Source organism: Tribolium madens, unplaced genomic scaffold, assembly GCF_015345945.1.
Source record: "Tribolium madens isolate multiple individuals breed KSU strain unplaced genomic scaffold, Tmad_KSU_1.1 Scaffold_96;HRSCAF=242;Tcas5.2_LG5, whole genome shotgun sequence".
Taxonomy (NCBI): domain Eukaryota; kingdom Metazoa; phylum Arthropoda; class Insecta; order Coleoptera; family Tenebrionidae; genus Tribolium; species Tribolium madens.
The window spans coordinates 6,322,299-6,344,768 of NW_025401068.1; the positions used below are offsets into that span (position 1 = coordinate 6,322,299).

At 34.0% G+C, this 22,470-nt stretch overlaps 1 protein-coding gene across 1 annotated transcript in view; it reads right to left on the bottom strand.

The window, feature by feature from the left end:
* The window catches only part of LOC123014001 (dipeptidase 1-like), a 91,174-nt gene extending 82,568 nt beyond the window's left edge, over positions 1-8,606 (bottom strand). The window contains exons 1-2 of the mRNA XM_044412886.1: positions 8,478-8,606; positions 530-1,063 (exon numbers count right to left, since the gene is read on the bottom strand). Coding sequence (XP_044268821.1) covers positions 530-1,053 — 524 coding nt within the window. The 5' untranslated portion in view covers positions 1,054-1,063; positions 8,478-8,606. The remainder of the gene's footprint in view (positions 1-529; positions 1,064-8,477) is intronic.
* Between the last annotated feature and the right edge of the window lie 13,864 nt (positions 8,607-22,470).

Sequence of the window (22,470 nt, forward strand, 5' to 3'; positions counted from 1 at the left end):
TTTCTAAATTTTATATGATTTAAAGTACAAAAATTTTCAAATTATTTGAAGTTTTTAAAATTTACTTTTACTGACATAATAAAAAATAATAGTAAAAATAATAATGAAAAAATATTTGAAATTAGTTTTTCATGTTAATATAACGTTTAAACAAATTTACGATTTTGTACATAATTTCAATTCTTGTAAATTAAATTTTTATTTTTATTTAATAATTAATCCGTTTAGGTATGTACAACATTTCAGCGACACTTACACCCACCCCATCCAAAGTCACGGTTTAAAGTAAAAAAAATATTAAATATTATATGGTTTGATTTTTTGAAATCGCACTGTTTTTAAATTTAGAGCAATAATTTCAGCATTTATTATAATTATTTTAAAATTTTGTCTAAAGTCTGAAAGCCTCTGCCCTTTGAGGCACGCTTGATTCTTTTCTTCCGCTTTCTCGCTCCCCTGCTGCCGCAACGACCCTCTCATAAATCACCTCTTGTCCTTTTCTACGCAAATAAGACAAAGTCCTACCAACCTCGCGCTCGTCCTAAACGGATGCCCCCTCCTGAAGCCATAATCGTCGCACTTAAACTCCTTATCATAAGCACAGGACTTTATCGCACAATTCTCATCACCATAACCGTCGTAGAGTACGTTATTAGGTCCGCGATGGATGTTGATAATTTCAGGCGACTGAATTCTGGGTCTTTCGCACTGAAACTTGTGTCGCGGCGCAAACTTGGTCACTTTCCGGTCGAGGCTGTATTGGCTGAGATTGGTGCTTTCGAATTTCGGTAGTGTGCTGAAGGAACGGTTGACTTGGGTTTTGAACACTGCCTCTTTGGCGCAGTTGCATAGTTCGATGTCGACAGGGAAGCGGTTAGCATTGGGGCTGAAACGGTCCGGGGGTTGGTAGGTGTGGAGGAGGTAGTCGGAGCTGCGGTGGCTCGGGTCGACGTTCTGGTTGCCGTCGTCGAGGAGGGTCACGCCCACGTTTTGGTAGTCGCGGTAGTCGTTGTCGTTGGGCGTGCTGGCTTGGGTGTACTTGGAGGACTTCATCGTCGTACACCTGAAAAAAATCGATTTAAAATTAGTTAAAAAAAATAACTGATTTGGCAATTTTTGGATTATTATTGCTAGCCGCTGGGGTAATCCGGAGTTGGGCGAGTTTAAGTGTCTTAGTAAAAAATGCAAATCCTTATTTTCAGGTAAACTGGAAAAGTTTGCGTTTTCAATAGAAAGCCTTATATCAGTTTAAACAAACGGAAATAGGAGAAAAGTTGCGTCTTATACCACTAAAATTGAATTTCATAACAGTTCCATCAGAGCCGCCCCGGAGCGAGAATCCCACCATGAAATATGCGAGACGCCTCGAATTGCATCTCAATCCGTCCAAATTTCTTTTTGACTTTCCCACATCTGCCAAATTCGCTCAAATTTACTCTCTRGCACGTTTTAATTTCTCTGGGAAAAGCTCTGTCACAGATTTTCAGATCAGTGTCAGGAATATGTCTGATTTTTCCGGGATTATGGAAATGGGACCCACGATGGCAAACACTGCACATTCGGAATTGCAATAGAAGTTTGTAATTGCGGAGTTAGCTTTCCGGTGAACTGCATCCGGAACTCTTTCATTATTCTATTCGAGGAGCTCGAGTTTTGAGATACCGAGGCTAACAATAGGAGAATAGCCAATTTTCGAATATGCATTGAGAAGTTTGCAGAAATTTAAAGTGTTTTACGGGAACAAAAATCGATTTACTAATTTTAGACCGATGAAGGGAATTGCCTTGAGAGAATTTTCACTAGTTATAACGGAAAACTTACATCGGGAGTGTGCTTATTTATCCAGAAGAGAAAAGTTTTTAGCAAGATTATTCACTGATTCGGAAAGTAGAAGCGGGCAAATAATTAGAAAACATTTACTTGACGCGTGAAAAGTTTTAGAAAGTATTAAAACAAGAAAATTCAATTTATTCATTAATTTATATAAATTTATTAAACAGGAATTGCTTTTCAATTAATATAATTGTTTCTTTTAAATTGATACTGAAATAAATCCAATTTGGAAATCAAATTTCCTTTGTGACTTTTGTGATATATAAGTTTTACTTTATTATTATAAAATAAATAATAATCATTAAACATTGCGTTGTTTATAAATAAAGACTAAAATTACTTGCTTGTAAACGCATTTCAAAATTTGATTTATTGATTTTTAAATTTTTTGGAGTCTCTATGCACTGTATTTTACGTTTTTATAAAAAAAATACCACAAACGTTTAATTACTGATAGCTGCTTAATGTACGAGAGCAATTTTTTTCAATTTATAATTGGTTGGTATTATTAATAAAAAATTATACACTAATCTATTTGACAACTTACACACAATAGCACCAAAATTATTGAAAATATTTTAGCTCTTATTTAATTAGATGTTTTAGCATTTGTTCAATTTTAGATTAGAGGTTTAAACACAGAATAACGGATTATAATTTTATCTACACAAATTCATTTAGTTTTCTGCTAAAGAATGTAAAATTTTGTTATATTTGAAACGAGACTTAAAGCAAATTTAGCACCTACGAGTAATAATTTTTATTAATTTTGCTTCAATAATGAATCAACAAGTTCCAAAATGTTCGTAATAAGAAAACAAGATTAGTTTAACGCAAACTATGTAATTATAATTAATAATAATTAATACTTAAATAAAAAAAATGTGTAAAACGCTGTGTGATGTAATCTGCATACCGCTTTAACGGTCAATATTATAAATTGAACAGTGAGTAGCTTTAAACTCACTTTTAAAATTGTAAAAAATAAATAGAAACGTAAAAAAAATCTAATGAAAAAAATAATTTTTAAATTTTCTACGCGTGTGTTAGGATTAGAAAATTTTCAAGAATAATAATTTACGGTGTACGGTTTAATTCCGGTTTTTTTTCTCAGTAAAGTAGTTTCACTTTAATTAATAACTTTTCGCTATAGTAATTAAAAATATAAATTAATGAATGGTTTCTCCTGTGCATGGGCTGAAGTCGTCTAGACACCGTAATTCCGCGAAAAAGGCAACGATGTGATTAAATAGCAGCAAAAGCAGCGTCCTTTTATGAAACTTATTCCACATTCTGTGCATTCATCACTTTTTTAAGTACGCTTAAGTAAATTGTTAGTTGTGTATTAGCATCTCGTGCTTAAGATCGATTATAATCGCCGGCGTCTGACATTTTCATTAACTTTTTTCAATCGAGTCGAGTTTGAAAAAACAGTTTAAGCGAAAGGGCAATATTTTCCATCCCCACCGCTTTTAATTTCCGATCGTTCCTCCCGTCACTTTTTCACGCAAAAAATCCGAAAAGCGCGACAGCGAAATGACCCCGATTCGGCCGTTTTCTTTAATCCTTTTGATCGAGTTTTATTAGCTCCGTTTCGTTCTACTTTTTTGTTATTCGCTTTACCAAGTTGGCAAATATGCAAATGTACGTTTTTAATTTAAGTTTGTTATTCTTGCAAACATTTTTCATTTATTATTCGGCGGTTAATGCGTCGCTGACAGCGAATCGATTCCAGATAAACTAATTAATTTTTTGCGTCTTGGTGTAAACAGGATCATTTACATCGGGGTGGACACGGATGACCTTCAGCCTAATGGGCCTTGCAGTGATCATTTCTTTCGGCTCGTTAGGGCGCTTTTTGCCTCAATGCCAGATTGCATTAGCGCAATTAACGCCGATATAGTAAATTATTTAACGACGTTAAGACGGTTTCGATCGCCGATGTTTGTAAAGTTTTTTAATTAGAGCGATTGTTTTTTCAAGCCGTTCCGAGATTAATAGCCTTTCAAGCAAAAAGCGCCCAAACAATAACAATATTGTAAAGTTAAGATCATGTTGTTTAAAGTTAAGTCAAGCAGTTTTGAGTTCGTATTATTATCTTGGAAAAGTTGTAATTGTAAAAAGTTGAAGTGTTCGATTCGATTAAATTAATTTAGCAACCCCTCTCTCGTGTTCTATTCTTTTTCACTTTCGAACAATGAAAGTATAGCGATTTTCTTACACTTTTGCTAATTTGATTAGTAAATTACGTAACGATTTTTAGAGATGAAATTGCCCCGAATTTTTTTTTAATTAATCGCGCCACAACACTTCAAGGGTGAAAATGAGCTCGAGGGTGTAACAAAACCTTTTTAGTTTCTATTGTTTTGTAAATAATGTAATTATTGCGGGGAATATTTACGAAATGAATTTTGGGGTAAAGGCTAACAATCAGTTTACAAGAGAAACAACAGAGCACTTCTTATTTATAAAAAAAAGTTTGCAAGCTATGATATAAGTGTGAAATATTTAAAAAAAAAATACAACAAAAATACTATAGAAATTATTTTTGGTTATAGTATAACGTTATTAAAGTTTAACAAAACAGATAAAACAAGTAAAAGCTGTTTATAACGGCCTCTGACTGTTTACAAGTTCTGCAAATGTACCTAAGTGGTAATTTTGCAATATTTAAATAACAAACTTAGTTTAATAATCTTATAAAATTTGAAGAAGAATTTAAAAAATGCAATTGCAAAATTGTTAATTTTTACTCAGATTGATACAAAATAAATGTTTCTTTTTATTATGTATAGCCACATAATATTTCATACGTTCTCGTGAAGAGTTCCAGGTGTTGCAATGCACCTTTGGGAAGTTGTGAGTAATGCGAAGTCTGTCGTGAAGAAGTGTTGCATCGTTTTTCAGCAGCTACGTTGCAACAATCGCGTAGTAGTTYCATTCCATTCATCCAATTACTCTCGTGTAAATTTGTACAAAGTACTTTTGTAGCTTGCGACTTGTTAGAGGCAAAATACACAAGTCTCCTCACATATCTTTGCGGTACGTTGGTACACATACGTAGTTATCTTCGGAATTTATGCGGGCGCATTCAGAATATTCCCTCGACGGAATGTGACGGGCTGATTTTTTCTTCCCTTTATTTTCTTCTTTTATATAGGGACAAATTTCTTTCGGTGCGGCGCCGGTTGTTTATTTTAAAAATTCCATCCGGGGAAAATATCGCCCATTTGCAATGATGGAAATTTCATTTGAAGCGAATTTAAACTTAGTCCTGCTTTTCGAGGATTTTCCGGAAATTGGGGTAAAGACGTTGCGTAATTATGATCGGAAACGTGAGACGCGGCGTGTTACTTTTTCATTCGGCCCAAAGTAAACTTATGTGAGGATTAAAAGCTTTGTGAAATTTATATGTTGCGGAGGTTTGGTGCTGCAATCATGGATCATGTTTATGTTGATGTTGGAGGAACACGAATCAATTAGCAGAATTATGTTTTATGATAAAATATTCAACGTGATTCTGTGTTGTATTAATGTCGCTGCGATAGTGATGAAAGGCCTTTCCACAAATTTGCCATTGCTCTGGAATGCTCTTTTACGCACCGCAGCACAAAGTCGCACCAAAAAGAACAATTTTGGTTGGACACACAACCGCATTTTTACATTTCAAAAGCAGATTTTGACAAACTTTTTTTGCATTATTTTTTAGCACACGAGCAAACAGTTATCTAACACAAGTCAAATATGCACAAAAATAATACAAAATACGCTCAAGCATATTTTTAAAAATGGTGGATGCGCCGGGATAAAATACTTGCTTAATGTAAAACCATAATAATTAATGAAAAAAAAAAAAAAATAGAAACATGCTACAAATTTTAACAATGTGCTGTTGTTTACGTCGTTATTAGTTAATTATTTATTGTTTAGTTGGAGAAATGATTTATAAAATTGAAAATACAATTCTTATAAAAAAAGTTATCTAAAAAGTAACGTTTAGGTTAATGTGGTTTTTTAATTTTTGCTAATAATTATTTGAAAAACAAAAATATACCAGCTTTTTTATTACTCGGCAAAGTGTTTACATCAAAACACGTTTTTTTTGTTCTGTTTAGTATTTCTGTTATTATCCTAAAAGTGTATCAAACAGATCTTTGAGATCTTTTACTTTTTTAATTTTTTTTTTAATTTCCGACTTGTGCTTGCCCTTTGTCACAAACCACAAACAACTTTTTTAATATTCGATAAAATGATTATCTCAATATCAGCTGCACGATCTTTTTCTACTCTACTTATTTCCTGTATCGGAAAGCGGATAAAAAGAATCAAAAATTAATTTTGTACCATATGGACACGAATATTAAAACAAATGGACAAAAATCCTCATTTAATGTGTTAATTTTTCTACATTGCGTGGACTAATTGACATTAACGTTATGTTGCGTTAACCATGCTATCATCAGACAATTTAATAAATGCAACAATGTATCACATGGAACTAGGATAGAATGCGAGTCATAAATACGAATCCTGGTCCAGTCATTATTGTTTATTGGTACTCGGATTAGCGACATGTTTTATGACAAAAAACGCGTATTTTAGCGAATTAAGTCTAAAAAATACATAAAGCCGTTTGTATGCTTTGCAACTGGAACAAAATAAGAAATTCGTTGTTAATTGAATGACAGAACGAGTAAACAATAGGCAACTTAATCCTCGTTTAGGAAAATATAATGGATTAAGAGCGAGTTAATTAGGRTTTCATGTTTGAACAGTTATTATAAAGCGGTTAACCCTTTTTATGTGCAAGTTTGAACAGTATACGACTTTCGGCATTGAAAAATATCTCAAAATTAAAACCCGGGTTAAAATTTAATCGATTTTTGGTAAATTAAGAAAACTTGGAGATAATGATTGTAGAAAGTGTGAATTATCGGCTAATTTAAAATATTTTACCTCAAATCACAAAGGAGAAAATCAGATTTTATATTTGAGGTGTTTATTTGGAAAGAAAAGAGTGGGTGAATTGTGGCAAAAATTTATAAACAATGATAATGTAAAAAACTCCAAACATTTTTTTGTGAAAATTGTTCGAAAAATTACACCGGTTAGAAATTTACTCAGCTATTATGTGAGATTGAAATATATGAGAAAAAAAATTAAATAAATAATTATTTACTACTCCTTTATTTAAAATTTTACAAAAGAAACAAAAAAACTGGCACACAAAAATATTTTTATCAGATTGAAATCTTTGTTGAAATTGAAAAATGTGTCAAGTAACTTGTTGACACATTTTTGTATTTATTGATTTTTTTTAATTGCATTTTTAATCTCGCTTAGTAAACATATACAATGTTTTATATTTAAGGTAAGATTTTTATTTTCTCTTTTAAAAAAATTATTATCTAATCATTGCAACTAGACTTAAATCAGTTCAAGTTATTTTAGGTCAAGGATGCTTAGATCCATATAAATATCTACCATTTCTAAGCTCTGAAACTTTTCCAGGAATTTTATTAATATCAATTCTTGGCTTGAAATAGAGCAAAACCAATCACATTTCAAGAATATATCAGCTGACAATGTATATCCAAAAATATTTTAATAAATGTATAATATTTGTTGTTATTAAGGTATTATATTAATTTTTTTCTTAAATTTTGTTTTAATTAATTATAGTTTTAGCAAAGATAAAAATTAATCAAAACGTAATTCAAACTGGTCGAAAAATTATTTTATCACAAATTTACAGGTCTACACCTGCAGTGCATTTTTAAGTTTTATAGTTTCATAAAAATTCTAGGTGTGTATGACAGACTTAAAAACCTTGGGGTCATTAGTTTTACAACAAATTTTTAAATGCAGCAAATTATATAATTTTTTGTTTTATTTCAATATAAAAATGGTCATTTGAAAGTTGTCAAATGCAGGCTGTTGTTTATCCTACAAAATTAATAAACAGCCTTTGAGTACTATAAAATATAAACAAATTTCACAACTTTTTAGTAAAATATTTTTTTAACTTTTCAATTTTACTAAGATTAAAAAAAGATTATTTTTGACGCTTACAAACCTACTTATTAGTTACAAGAGATTTTTGATTATGTGTTACTGATATCTTAAATATAATTAAAAACATTAATCTTTAATTAATAAANGTGATTTAAAAAAATCTATTTTAATCTTTTTTAGAGTACTGTATTATTTATTTCTTTGTTTGTTTTTTTAAGATAAAACAAAAGTCTTTAAAAGCTGAATAGAATAAGAGTAGAAATGCACCCTCTTTCCGCAATGATGTAAAAACTGCCCGACTTCAATCTTTAAAAGGATTAAAAGCGTTAACACATCAACCTACAAGGCTGGTCACGGCACCACTTTTGCTCCATTTTTCCTTCACGACAATAAAGACACAACCAGCATCTTAACCCCCTGATTTCTAAACCGTCCCTACCCCCTATTAATACAACCTCGGCCATAAAAACCACCCCAGAAATTAAATTGCTTTGTTAACATTCCGGTAACAGCGCACAAATCCCGTTTTTCTAAACCCAAGCCGGAAACTAAAATGTAATTAAAGCTCGATTTAAATTATATCTCACGTTAACTGTGGAGCAATTAGCGGAAAATGGCTTTTTTCATACCAAGCTTCACGGCATTTTTCCGGACTTCTTGAAAACACGCCACTGAAATTTCTCCACTACGAGACTAAGACTCGCGAGCGCTCGTGCACGCCAACACTGGAAACTCCGGGATACGTCGCAGCATCCGCGCGAGGCTACTGACTCCGGTACGGCTCCAGTGAAAGCTCAAGCTGAGCCTTTTTGGAGCTTTGACGACGCGCCTGCGTCCATCTTCGAAGCTTTGACCTGTTTAGTGTGACACCTCCGCTCTTGCAGATGATGCTTCTTCGCGACAAGAGACGAAGGATTACGACACGTTTCGAAGCTTGTAGTAATGACAATAAAATCAAAAAAATGGAAAAAATCTAGTCGGAAAAAATACCCAAAGCGCAACAAACTAAAAATTAATTCGACAAAGCTCTCAATCGTTTGAAGATTTGATGCAAGATTTTTGATTTCGGGGATTGTTACCTTAGTATTAAGAGGATAAAAGCTTTAAGGATAATAGATAATAAAATAAAATAACATGTACACAAAATCCTTAATTAATACATTTAAGTCTAGGCTTGGCTTTAACTGTCTTAAGTACAGCAATATCTTTTAGAATAAAGGAGCTTTAATTATACTTTATATTGCACTAGAAAGCTCGGTGTTAGGTTACGTTTCTGTTGTTTAGTTTCCTAATTACAGCACAACTGCGGATGATGAAAGTCTTAAAAGTAACTAGCATACCTTTTAAAACAAGTGTTTATTTAAAAAAATAACTGGTCTTTTAAAAATTAATATACAGTGTGTTAATCGAATAAATATTTTTTTATTTTTTCGTTAAGGTATTTTTATTAAGGTATTGTACCTTTAATACGTGTTTTTGTTTTTTCTTTAAACATAAAAAGTTATTTCTGAAATTTTAATTGCTTACGTGTTATCTTGTTACATTTTGACGTTTATTTTTTTGAATTTTTTATTATAATTATTATTTATTATTATTATAATGGTTGCTGAAATATTTGAAAAAATCCATTGCACCCCTTTCAGAGGATGTAGTTTCCTTATTTAATATTTTTCGATACATGTTCATAGGAAACTTTTAGCTTAAAATTAAATATTCTATTACCTGCTTRAATTTGTAACAATAAAAACGGAACACCCTGTATATTTTTGCAWCACATATTGTTGTTTACCRATTTAAGCATTGTGTGCATTTGCTCACTTTTTGTTACATTACTTATTTATTTTTTATGTTTTATGTTAATCTTGTTATAATAATATTTTTTTAGATAAAAAAATATAAAAGAGAAGACTTTGATTTGAACTGGCGTTCAGATGCCTTTTCCACAGGGCTATTCTATATTTATATTCACGTGTTTGGATATTCTAAATTATTAAATTTATAATATATAACACTTTTCAGTAGAAAACAACATTAGCTTATTTAAGTTGCTTTAATAAATCTACTCGTCTTGACCAGGCATAATTTTAGAGGGACAACTTTCTTTTTTAAAAAAATTACATGTCACACAGTTTAGAAATCACATTTTTTATACCTAATTTTGTCTGAAAAAACAAAAGTAATGTAGTTTGAAAAATTTAGGATTTCAGTTAAGCCACATTTCAACTTTAATTATTATGATTTAGCAAACAACCAAACTGATTTTTCGCACATTTCAAAACATGTTGTGAGTGTATAATGTAGCATTTTTGATGCTTTTCTTGGCCAAAAATCAAATTTCTGTCACTACAAAGTGAATGTAAATTTCGTTCAGTGGCCATCTGTTGCTCGGCCGCCTCTGATCTACTGATAAATTTGGAAAAGTGTTCCGGAACAATAACTCGGCGACCAATCCGGTGTTAAGCAGTCGATTATGCAAATGGCGCCATGGCGCGCGTTCAAGAGGTCCGTTTTTGATTACGTCAAGGCAACACGTGCCACCGATCTTCACCACGTGTGCAAAGATTGAAATTAACTTCCTTCCGGTAGAGTCAAAAATTTCGAGCGCGCGCGCAATATGAATTTAAATCGACCGGAATGGTCGTAAATCAGAGGAAGAATACGCCCTGATACGACATGTTTGTATTAAATTTGATGGCAATATTTTCGTGTGCAAGGCCGTTGTAGAATTTCCACAGACAATTTACGACATCGAGTTCGATAAGTTCGCTCCGAATCGATAGAATGGATGTCGTCCGGGCGAAAACACGCTAACAATGGCACATAAGCTGATTATCTTTATTCGTATCTTGAGTCGCACAGCTCTCGGAACAGTTTCGATACTTTTGCATTAATGCATTGAGATTTATTGGTGTCTATTGAAAGAAAACTCAAATTTCAACTAGATGGGGAATATTTTTTGTTGGGGGAATCCAGGTATGTGAGGATGAACCCCTCAAGTGCTTCAGCAGACCACTACACTGGTTTTTCAACACTCGACTTTTATTTGATATCACAAACTTTGATACACCGTTTTATTTAGGACGGTTTTAAATTTTTTTTTGTAAAAGTTTAGAATTTCTCAGTAATGATTATCAATAATGTGCCTACAAATGTCGTTTAAAAACTGAAACATTTTATATTTTAAAATTTTCTACTTCTTTTCTGTATAAAAAATTACATATCAAAGCTGAAAAAAATTGTGAGCGAGTTTCTGTTGAATGAAAAATATCCAGTCAGTTTTAACGCTTTAAAATTAAAATAAAAAACATTGACAAATTTAATTTTTTTTTAAATATTTGACAGATTTCTTAATTGTGAGCAGCAGCAACAGAAGAAATTCCTCTCTTTGCAAACTTTGAGACAGCATCCTTTTTAGATTTCTCATCAGTGTCCCCTCACGCCGGCAACTTTCGGAATTAATTTATATCTGCTGTTCCTCAGCGGCTCAAAGTGAGCTTTTCCGTCTACGTACGTTGTATATTTCCTTATTTAGTCGAACTTCTCCTTATAATTTCCCCTTTTCTCTCAGTTATTGTCGTTGAATAAATCGCTCCGTCGGTGCGATAAAGGACCGGAGCGTCGAAAGTTCCAACGTATAATTTCCTTAAGATTATCTCCCCGTCGTAGTGGAAGAAAGTCGTCTATTCAATAAAATCGAGTAAATGTGCAACATACATCCAGGTTAGGCACATAAAAGGGTCAGAGATTACAAGTCGAGCAAGTTAACCGACTTTGATGCATTATGGCTCGACGAGAAAATATCGACGAAATGAAAAGAGCGAACGTCGATCCTTCCACAAATAAATATCTAGTGACTTGAATTATGCCGAAGGTGCTTTTCCGAATTTCGGAAGCGTTCCCGATTTTGTTTTCTTGTCTGTTTATTTACCGGAAGTTGGGAATAACCTCGTAAAGTTGTAATTGGACAAAAACCACTATTTGGGTTAAATCTTTTAACACGTGTGGACCAGATCGTCCTGGAAATCCCGGATTCTTCCAGGATTTGGCGCCTCCGTAAAGATAAACAAAGCGTTTTAAATTACCGATTGCGAATCCTGAGGGAATTTCGTTGTTCGTCTCGGAATGAAAAGGTAATTAATATCTCGTAATGAAAGTGCGACTGGTGACAACCCTTCACTCTCTTGGTACAACGTTTCACTCAATGGCGATTTGGGATCAAATCCGACCGTTTCCTCGAGTTTATGGACGTTCTACCGCAGCACATAATGGAGCCGCAATGTGACAACGGACAGGTTAAATAAGGTTGGGTACATTGAGGAGAAATCTTAATTTAGAACGGAGGACGAGCTGAAACTCAAACATATATCGAGAAGGGCAATTTTGTTCTTTATTGCCACAAAGAACAAAGAAACAATTTACCGTCTCTGAGGATTTCAATGCGATAAATTAAAAATGAAAGAATTTTTTTAATATATGCTCATATTGAAAAAATATTCAGATAAATAATTTCAGCAATATAGCTACTTTTTGTCTCATCCAAACCTTCACATTAATTATAAAAAAAAAACAAATTTTATTTTAAATACTAATCCAATTGCAAAACCAATATTTTTTGAAAAATTTTAAACTGTATTCACATACTCGTACAATGGTTTTAGTGTTTTTCTTTTTTTTCCCAATTTTCTCAAACTAGCTTTCCCTATTTATTCCAAATCTGGCTGGCGCGGGCAACAGGAATGGGCGCTTAATGGATTTAGCACTAAAATAATCCGGAAACCGCAGAAACCGGAACATTATCCAGTGTCTCACACATACGCCACTGCTCATAAACACTCTATCGATTCCAAAGCCTTTCTAATAACCGGTGAGAATGGCACGAAATGAATTTTTCGAGTGTTTCAATCGGAAAGCTCTCAAAAACCTTCCACCAATAAATCCATAATGGCTTGCAATCGATTGTTCTTGACTTTTTTTAGGCCGTTCAAAGTTAAATTAGCGTTATAGTGCAGGTAATAATCAAAGTGGTTGTCGGCTTAGAGCGAATTTAATCTCGTTGACCTGTATAACTAATCAGGGACTTTGTCGAGCAAGGGTCGCCATATAAGCGGCAAGTAAACACTCCCTCACGGAGGGCATGTCTCCTATGTCTCCCGTACGTGTCACACTAGGGTTAACAGCGATTAAATTTACAAGGGAGCCAACCAGTTACTATACATCACTGGGCGTTTTCCGGCATCTAGCGACGATCAATCCGGTAGTTATCTTTTTACCTGTGCTAATTGTTTTACATGGGAACAATGTGTGCTCTTGAGAGAGCAAAGACGAGACTTTATTAATTATTTTGACACGAACGACGGGAATTTACACGGAATTTTCAGTCATTGTTCGCGATGCTTGTCAAACGCTCGAAACAATACCGAACACCAGAAATTATTCAGGGACGAAGTGGAGGGAGCTTAATTACACGAAACAAAATAGAAATTACAAAAATTAAAAGCTGGCCCGACCACAACAAAGTTGAAAAACAGGGGAGAGCATTAATAACATTTCCTATATTTTTTCTTTCGATAGTAAATTGCAAATTTACTAAAGTGTGAAACTTTAGCAGCATTTGTGAAGAAAATAAAACAATATTAAATATTMTTGAGAATTGTTTAATAAAAATTGGACATATTGTCGAAATTGCGCTTCGCTTTGTTCTTCTCCTGTTTGCTCGATCGCTTTAACAAAGTAAAGAAAATGAAGCAATTTCTGTTTTTATTTTTGATTACAATTCCGATCAGCACGTCAGCCATTCTCCTCCTTTAACAATAAAAAGCGTCGTTTCCTGCACCCGAATCAAATTACACTTAGTTTGTTTYAAATTTTCTCCACCGAAATCCAATTAGACGCCATTCTTCTTYCTCAAACATATTTCCCTTTCGCCTCTTTTTAATATAACGCACCGCAACGTTAAGCAAACATATGCAAATTATCATCGGAGGCGCACTTAACAAGTTAATAAGTGGCGAAATGTTCCACGACGGCCACTCTAACGAGAGCAGAGCTTTCCATTACCGTTAATGAGACAATATCTGTGAAAACATCTCGACGAATTTACCCTCGCTACAAATACGAGCAATCAGCGGATTGTTTAAAGCTCGTCACATTCATACGATGCACTTTCACGATCCTTGCGCGGTCTCTGGGGAGGTTGTTCACTTCGATTTATTTGCATAATTGAGTTCCGGAGCTTAAGACACCGAGTTCGCTCAATAATTAACAATAAAACCGCGTTGAACTACCCAGCCAATTAGCTATCCAACTGCAGAGATGCACTGTTTGTGTTGGACAAAATCAAACTAAAGTTCCAAATGAATTATTTAAAAACAAAACTTTTTAATTAATCTGGACTATAAACTCATTAAAATATTCAAATTTACCTCAGTGCTTTTAGATGTTTCAATTTTGTTGTATGGTTTTTCGAATTTTTAAAGTTAACGCTATTAATTTTTATATTGTACAAATAAATATAAATAAAATAGCATAGTAAGAAAACAAAAGTAATTCTACATTTGTAATTTTTTGTTCGGCTAAGCATCGGTCCAAATTCCTGAGGTGTGTTTCAAGAAATCTCGTAAATAATAAGTTTAACGTGGGAGTAAATTGCCAGATAAGCCCGGCCCAAGCACCGATCCTGTAATACTTTGTTAGTGTTATTATTCGGTAAGATTTTGGTTGCCGGGCCACGTTGCCATAGCTCCGGGTATTTACTCCCGCTCCGGAGCAATCCTCAAACAATGAGGTAAAGTGTCTGACGTCTCGTAGCATAAATATGTCTCTCTCGTGATTTATCCGTTTGCTTTTGTGCTCGATTCGACTTTCGCCATATTCCGATAATGAAGACGAGGTCGCTCCGGGTTTCCGGTATGTGCCCGGACTGTAGATTAGGAGACTAATGCGGCAATATGTCGTTGCCGGTCCGTCGCTGCGGCCATAACTATTACCTTTGGGCTCTTCAATAATATACAGTATTCCACATCGTAACTGTCTAAGAGGAAATAGTGAACGGGCCGGAGTGGAACTTAATCAAAAAAAGAACATAAAAAGGGAATCCGGGGCCCGACAGGAATTCTTAGCAGGATTTGGAAAAAGATAGACRGGGTGGAGACGTTTTCGGGAATTTTGCACAAGTTTGGATATTAAGACKGCAAGGGGGCTTGAGAGGCTTACGACGATGTGTGAAGGCGGCAGCGTGTAAACTGCTGAATTAAAGTTTTATTGTAGAGGTTGTCGCAGGTTCATACGAAGATTAGGGGGATTCAGTTCTACCATTATTATTATTGTTTCTTTACTGAAACGAGGAGTAATGCCGGAGTTATTTTGCATTGTTGAGAAGGCTTGAAGCGAGCATAATAGCAAGAAAATTTAAAATAAACAACCAGGACTTTGAAACAAATTCTTTGTTTAACTTAATACAGTTAATAATTCGTATTTTACAATTTCTTCATCAGTTTTTTGACTCGAAAATTGATTGACCTATTGTTTATCAAAAAAGTGTCTATATTTTTGTCCCTTTTATTTTCCACTTCATTCATAAATGTATAACAAAAAACCATTGTACATTTTTCCGCCAAACCCTATTATCCCTTTTTGTTCGTATTACTTCCTGTTTTTGTTCCTTTTTGAATTTAATCAGTCAGAAAGGTTGTCCATAAATTTCCGGTGTAAAAGAAAGCGCACCACCATCCAACAAGGTGTTTTTTATTGTAATTTAAACAGCGCGCGGTCGGTCCGCAGTTTCAAGCTGAGTGCTCCTCAAACAATTCCTGCACAATGTCCATGTTCATCGGTACGGACTGCTGGAGTGAAACAACTACTTGCCAGACAATACAATCCAAGTCTCTAGGTTAGCAAATTTCGTCGAAAAGTGCTTTTTTCGATGATGGATTAGCGACCGATATTGTTTCTCAAAACGGTAATTTTCGGGTAATAAAAGGTTCGGCGTCCATTAAGCCGGAGATTATGTTACGGGAAGGCAAATGGTTCGGCAAATGTAATATTTGTTTCTTCTCCCGTGAGCTATCTGAACGTGTGCAAACAGAATAACAAGTGGAAAACACAGACGGAGGGCACGTAACCTGTCACGGAAAAATTCTTAGTGGTCGCTGGCATTAGTCTGTCGGTGACAGTCTTTGGATTTAACACGTTATGGGCATGTGAGGCAGCCGCCAAAGCCAAATGTATTAATCCCAAAACGTTTAAACTGTGCTCAAAAATAGTTAATTTATTGAAACTTACTGCATTGTTGTCTTTTCTAATGGAAGTATAAGAAACCGCCGCCAAATTATTTAMTAAATAAATAATTTGTAAATATTTTTTTATGTAGCGTACAGATTTACATGTAAAAATAAATCCAGAACTACGTATATAGAAATGTACGTATTGTTATCCCGGCGCATCCACCATTATTTTAACTTGAGTTACTGGCATAAAAATCTTTAAATTGGAACATGTTTACTTTGAAAAAAGTTGAAAAAACTGTAAAAATTTATAAGTATTTTAAAAAAAACATTAATAACTAAAAAATAGACTAAATATTGTTGACGTTTTGCACTTCTTGTGGCTTTAGGTACACGAAAAAGTACATAAAACTTAACAATGCTTGGCTACTCTTGTAAATGTAATTTTCCAGACAAAATCTCATCTTGAACACGATGCAACGTGTAGTTTTTGAGATTCCAAACTACTTTGTTTTCGAGTGCAGACTTTTAACAATTTTAACAATTTTTGAATGCTGGGGTTTGACAATAACTATCAGAAAAACAACTATGCAAACTGTTTTAATTAATACTATTCATTTATTCTATTTGGATAAACTTACTCGTAGATTTGCAAAGATAAGTTGTTTAGAACTGGTGCATATTTTGTATCAAGTGAGTTTGCGAATAAAACATTGCATTTAAAAAATAAAAATTAAATTGTTTTAAAGATAATACCGCGACGTGTAAAACAAATTTTGACTTCTCGCATCCCCCATAAAAATAAAACTGATTTGTTTCCGTAAAAATTCGTTGCTGATAGCTCGAAGCGACGTCTGGAAATCCACAGAAATGTTTATAGCACTCCCGCGTACAATTTCGTTGTGATTTGAAGAGCTCCTCATTAGCATATCGTGACCCACTCATTCTATTTACCCGTCACAAACGCCTGATGAATGTTTTATAAACGAACTGCAGACAAGAAACTAAAAAAATTAACATATTTTTGCTTGCGCTTCTAGTACCAATTTGCTCTCTTTGTTCACCGATTTAAAGCAATTTAATCTCAGCTTAAACTACTGGGATTGTATAATTTGGTGTTGTTTTTATCGATTAGTAACAATGGCAATGCTACCTGACAGCCAATAAAGCATTGCGGATTTATTATCTGATGGTTAAGTTCCGGTTCCGTTTTGGGATTAGCGTTTCTCCGGCAGAAATCAGAGTGGTTATTATTTTTTCAGGGTGGCACGATTTTAGCCAGCTGGCAGGCTATTGATTGAATTCTATTGATGTGTGGCACTTCTATAGCCAAAGAGAGCTTTCAAAGTGTTTTCATTCAATCGATATGTACTTGTATTCGCCTTGTTTTAATTATCTAAAAATTTCGCAACAAAACCGTTTGCAAACAAAATTCCTCTTTGAGTCGCCTTGACTTCTTAATTATTGCAAATTCCGCCAAATTGTTCTAACTGAAGGGATTTTTGTATGTTTGGAGGACCGGTCAATGCTCATAAATTTTCAACATGTGACCTAATTGCTGCTGGCATGATAGTCTAATTAGAGACAGCCGTAGAGTTGCGGTTTTGCATGAAGCAACTTCATTTACATGCCAGCAAATTACTAATTGTTATGGGTTAAGGTCGTCGAGACTGAGCGAAAAAGTACGCTAGGTGACAATTCCGTTAAAATTTATAACGGTTTATGAGCGAATTCTAATTATTCTTGACCATTAATCCCAACACGTAGGTGTTGTAATATTTAATTTTTTTAGTTATTGATTCACGAAAAGCATAAAGCTAAAATTTGGTTGATTCTTATTTTTAGCATCTTTAGACTGCCAGTAAGTGCAATGTTAATAAAAATGAGTTTCTCGCTATAAAAATTTTAATAAAAAAAAAAWTTGTTGGTTTTTGCGCTTGAAATAATGTTTCTTGTCCCGCACTCGTSGAAGCGAATTTTCTTTTCAATCCGAGCGATTCTCTTCATACTTTCTCATCTCGCAACTCTGGTTGCCATTTCAATCGTTCCTGAAATTATGACAAAAGGAATATCATCTCCCGTCCCATAAAATCATTCCTCATAACTGCTCCCCAATTCTTAACATTTATTTGCAATTCGTCCGTTTTTGATCTTTTGCTTCTTATTTAGTTTGTCTCTTTTGTGCTTTGTTCCGGAAACTGAGGCCACAATTACCTCCGACGCAGGTGTCGAAAGACTCCAAACTTTTAATATCGATCAGCTAAACCGCCTTTTGGTCGCATTTAATAATTCCAAAAAACACTCTCTATAAATAAATCACTTGACGCATGGCCGAGCTAAAAGACGTTTTTGCGGGCCGAAAAAGCAGATTGCTTTCCATAAGTCGGGTTATACGCGTCGATATTGTCCCGGATGGTTTTTATTGTGACGAAACGGCGATTTTCCACCTTTTATCCCAACAAGGGTTGATTTTCTATCAGTGCGATGTGAGCTCAAAGAGGTGCCACGGAGAGACGGCTTGATTCTATTGCGAAGGACAACGGTTATTGCTGTTTCAAATCGAATTATTTTTTCCGGTTTGGTGAGGCGGTGCTCGACAGGAAGGCGCTTTCACCGATTCGACATTTAGAATTGTTTGCTTTGTTTTCGACGATTGTTTTCACATTCTCTTCTGGTTATTATTTATCTTACCCCATTAAATCACAGATTTTGAGGAATTTTCAAGTTTCATCGACAAAATCGGTGACTAAATACCAACACAAAATTGTTACAATTTTGAAAATTTGCTAAATCTCCTAAATTAAATTAAAATTCTGTTACCTTCTATGTAACACCAAATGTTGGTTAATACCAAAAAAAAAATACATTAGGGTTTTTACCAAACTGACACTGATGGCAAACTAGGTTAATTAAGAAATCTTATACTATTCTCGATCTTTTGATACTCTTTTCTTATACATATAGAGGGTGCGTCAGAACTCGCGCCTTAGAGAAAAATAAAATATAAGGTAAGAAGATACCAGGATCATGGAAAATATGTTAAAAAACATTGTCTATAAACATTTCGAAGTTATGAGGGTTTAAATGTTGTACCTACTTTGACTCTTCTAATTTTTTTTGCTACAGGCTATTGAAAGAGGAAACAAGAAGGCTGTATCCTAAATTGTAACTCTGTTCAATGTTATTTGTGGCTTTCATTGGCAAAATTTTCGGACCTTTACTAAATAATTGTAAAAAAACATGTACAAGTATCATTAAATAGACATAAAAAAATGTCAAATGTCAAAACATAAATGTCAAATTTTTTGACAGATAGAATTTTTAACCATTTTTTCCTGGTATCTTATCTTAATTGAAAATTTTCTCTAAAGCGCGAGTTCTGGCGCACCCTATATAAATGGAAAAAATTTGACATTTGACATTTTTTTATGTCTATTTAATGATACTGATTATCTTGAATATGTTTTTTTATAATTATCTAATACAGTTACAAAAGTTTTACCAAAAATGCCACAAATAACATTAAACAGTGTTACAATTTTTCTCTTTTAATAGCTTGTAGCAAAAAAACTTGGAAAATTAGTTTTCCAACAGAAGTAAGTAAGTAGAGTCAAAGTGCAACTTCGAAATTTCTTTAGATAGAATTTTTTTAACATTTTTTCCATGTTCCTGGTATCTTACCTTACATCACATTATCTGTCGAGTTTCTACATTATCTTTACGTGTTTGGACTTGAAATTCTACTATAGTTGTTAGCTACTTGTTTTACAATAAATGCAAGGTGCGCCAGAACTCGCGCTCAGAAAAAAATTTCAAGTAAGAGGAGATACCAAGAACATGGAAAAAATGTTTCAAAAATTTTATTTGACATTTTTTATGTCTATTTAATGATACTGATGATCTTGTATACAGGGTGTCAATTTTAAAACTTGCAATCGCCAATATCACTGGAACTAAAAAAGTTATTGAGAATCACTCAAAACCGTTTCGGTAGTTTTTAGGGGGAATCAAAATGGCATGGTAAGTGACGCTCCTCCACCCACCCTTCAAACCACAGCCACCTAAAGTTGAAAATTTTAAATGGTACGACCCTGCTTGCGATACATCGTTGGAAAGCCCATAACAAGCGCTTTTCAAAAATGTCATACAACAGCCTATTTGGTAAAGTTATTTTTCTAATTATTCAAAAACGAAGACGTTAAATTTTCATTTTTTTTTACTATATTCAAGGGTGGGTGGAGCTGTGTCACTTATCATGTCATTTTAATTCCCCCTAGGAACCACCAAAACGGTTTTGAGTGATTATTAATAACTTTTTCAGTTGAGAGAAATTGCCGATTGCAAGTTTTAAAATTGACACAGTGTATGTTTTTTTTTATAATTATTTAGTAAAGGTACAAAAATTTTGCCAATAAAAGCCACAAATAACATTAAACAGAGATACAATTTAGGCTACAGCTTCCTTGTTTCCTCTTCTAATAGCTTGTAGCAAAAAAACTTGGAATAGTTTTTTTCCAACAGAAATAAATGGAGTCAATGTCCAAAATTTAAACTCTCATAACTTTTTATAGATAAAATTTTTTTAACATTTTTATATGTTCTGGTATCTTACCTTACATGGCATTTTTCTCTGGGGCGCGAGTTCTGGCGCACCCTGTATAATACTAATCTTAATAATTTACTCGTAATTAATTACCTACTACAAAAGACAGATATTTTTTTAATGATTTAGTCTAAAAGAAACCCTCGATTTTCCAATCATGCACTTTTATTTGTTGGCAACTTTTGTCTTCCGTGTCCTCATGTCTTGTTTGGTTAGGAATGGACTGGAGATGTCTCGTTCAATCAGAACTAAAGAAATCAATATCGTCAAGCCTTCCAGCGAGCTAGGAATCGCTCTGACACCACTTGTTGCAGCATTTCGACTGACGAGTCTTAGAGCCGCCACAAAGAAGCTCCGACATGTTGCTTGTGCAAATGAGGATAAATAAAAATGGCTAAATAACCAACCAGTGTTTAATGTTGATTCAGTTGAGATGCAAGCTGGAAAGCAAACAACGGGCCCAATAGCGCTTTCAATATCGCTCGCGAGATATGAATTTCGCCCTTAAATATTTACGTAAAGTCTAAGTTTTCCGTTTCGGTCTAAGCAGATTTTTATTTGGTCAAATTGTGCGCTCCCAAATAAATATAAATTGAAAAAGAGAATAAACCTGGCCGTGCATTATCTCCATGATCTCGTTGCCGATGCAAAGATTTATACGGCAATCGACAAGCGGAGAATCCCCCAAGCTCTATTATTTATGAAACCATTGCATTATTTATAAAGCTCCTTGGCTAGGCAACGGCCAGAGCTTAAGTGTCGCGTTGCAGGAGCTTTCTGATGCCGTTTCTCACTTTTCGTTAACCCGACTCGACACTAGATGAAATTAACCTTCCGGCGGCTCATAAATCGCAACAGTAAACACCGCAACACTCGACCTAATCGAAACGCAATTAGGGTGGCAGCACTGATTTAAGAAACGAGAAGAGCAAGTTATGGCGCGATCGTGGATGATGGAACCGTTTTACGACATTATTTCGGATACGTCAAGGCCGTAATGGAACGGAAAATCAAATAAATCACAGAGTTTGCACGCAACAGGAGGAAGGGTTGCGGCCAAAGGGCCTTTGTTACACCCACGCCGAAACTGGACACGCAGTGCTTGGTGGTTTCTGAATTTCTGATACACAGATTGGGCAATAATTGGAATTTTTCAAATTCCGGCCTGCTGGGATTCGAGTTTTACATTCATGTCTGCATTGTTGTGTCAGACAGATTACGCACAATAAATATTCAGATTYCAAGATTACGTAAATTTATTTAATCCTAGTTTAAATCAATCATAGGATAATAGTACAAACAGATCCATCAAAAAACTTAACAATTTCAACATAAAAACATAATCGTAATTTTTAAACAAAACTATAGACAAAAAAACAAATAAATTTTGTGTCCATGGAAATAAACTACTACCAATTTTGCCATTAATATTTTCGTTAAAAAAATTGATGATTTGTTTTCCTTCTGAATAATTTTACGTAAATACTGTTATACGCTAAACAAGTATTAAATCCCGTGGCAAATTTAATAAAAATAATTATTAGTCATAGAAAAATAATAAAAGTAATAATTCTTCGGTTTTCTTGACTATACAGGGTGCGTCAGAACTCGCGCCCCAGAGAAAATTTTCGAGTAAGGTAAGATACCAAGAACATGAAAAAAATGTTTAAAAAATTCTATCTGCCATAAAACTTTGACATTTATTTTTTGACATTTGATATTTTTTTATATCTATTTAATGATACTGATGATCTTGTATATGTTTTTTTTACAATYATTTAGTAAAGGGACAAAAAT